Source organism: Pseudogymnoascus verrucosus (genome assembly GCF_001662655.1).
Source record: "Pseudogymnoascus verrucosus strain UAMH 10579 unplaced genomic scaffold scaffold_138, whole genome shotgun sequence".
Lineage (NCBI taxonomy): Eukaryota > Fungi > Ascomycota > Leotiomycetes > Thelebolales > Thelebolaceae > Pseudogymnoascus > Pseudogymnoascus verrucosus.
The window spans coordinates 1-1,438 of NW_017263789.1; the positions used below are offsets into that span (position 1 = coordinate 1).

At 41.6% G+C, this 1,438-nt stretch overlaps 1 protein-coding gene across 1 annotated transcript; it reads right to left on the bottom strand.

The window, feature by feature from the left end:
- Positions 1-55: 55 nt before the first annotated feature.
- On the bottom strand, positions 56-415 carry VE01_10706 (uncharacterized protein; the record flags this gene model as incomplete). Its single annotated transcript, XM_018280098.1, has 2 exons — positions 56-241; positions 292-415. Coding segments are annotated over 2 exons (310 nt in total), but the record flags the coding sequence as incomplete, so codon positions are not given.
- Between the last annotated feature and the right edge of the window lie 1,023 nt (positions 416-1,438).

Consider the following 1,438-nt stretch of genomic DNA (forward strand, 5'->3'; position numbering starts at 1 on the left):
CATTCAACAGCAGACACCCATTCCTGTCGGCTAGGATGAGCTTGAAATCGCGTACGGAGCGTAGAGTCGACTATAATTCGTGTAGATTGCATAGTTCCAATCGAAAATCCAGTTTCATCCATATTGTAGGTGTTGTAGTTTTCGATTTTTAGCTCTGTTATAAGGCTTTTATACGCGTCAAACCACCCCTTCAACACCTGCTTTGTTACCCCATTCATCCTTTGTGCCTCAACTCTACGTCCTAACTTAACACGTAAGTTAGGATGCCTTTGAATGAATCGTGGCACCCACTCTTGCCCAAGAGGTAACTTAGGTATTTGAGGTTGTTGAGTTTGAGGTTGTTGAGTTTGAGGTTGTTGTTGTTGTTGTTGTTGTTGAGGCTGAAAAACGCGACACTTATTTGACCGGACTTCATCTGCAACCTCCTGTAATATCCGATGGCTAGGAGCGTAGCCGCTTGCAGTAAGCTCTTTAATCCACTTTAGAAGTGTTTGCTCTTGATTTTTTGTAAGGAGTTGCTGTTGTTGTCGCGCTTCCTTACACGTCTGCCCTCCATTTAAGCGTGTCTGTACTGTATATGTCCGAAGCCCTAAAGCCTTTGCAGCAGCATAGGAAGATTTATATAATCCGGATTTTATTCCAATGACTGCCTCAGCTAATAGATTATTGCGTTCTTGAGCCTTTAAACTGCTCTTGCGTACCATATTTATAATATAATTAATGGGTTGGTGAGTTTAATGGGGTAGTTCCAACCCCACTATGCCGGTTACGCCATTGTGCCGGTTACGCCATGACTTACGTTACTTAACGAAAATAGCATACACTCTAGCAAATTTAGCTATAATAAATAGGGATATAAAGAGTAATAGTCTAAGAGGATTAAGCGTTATAAGCATTATTACAAAAGTTATTAACGTTTTAATTTTGATCGTGTGACCTTGGTTTTGGTGGGGTGCGGGTGGCTCTAACAAAGCGTCCCGTTACGCCATCCGTCCCGTTACGCCACGACTTACGTTGGGGTCCGCTAGGCTATTCTTCTTGAAATTAATAGTCATGAAGGTGACTGCTTTGCACTATTTCCGGAATATATACAGAGAATGAAGACCTCTAATCCAAATAATTAAGTCCTACTCCAAATAGTAGATGAAGAAGATAACAATAACAACATACGTAATAACTTAAGACGATTTAAGGCAATTGCTTTTGCACTAACGTAAGTCGTGGCCTAATGGCACCAATGGCCTACTGGCACTAGTGGGGTTAGGCCGACCCCATCAAAGCTTCAAAAAATTGCAATAATTCAATTACTACCACCCTAATTCATCTATATCATCATCAGAAGGCTCTTCTTCGCTCTCTTCATCCATTTCCTCAATTATAGCTTCGTTTATAGGTCGTAGCGTTGTTCTAGGCCTCTGTGAAGCTATGGCTGTTGCTG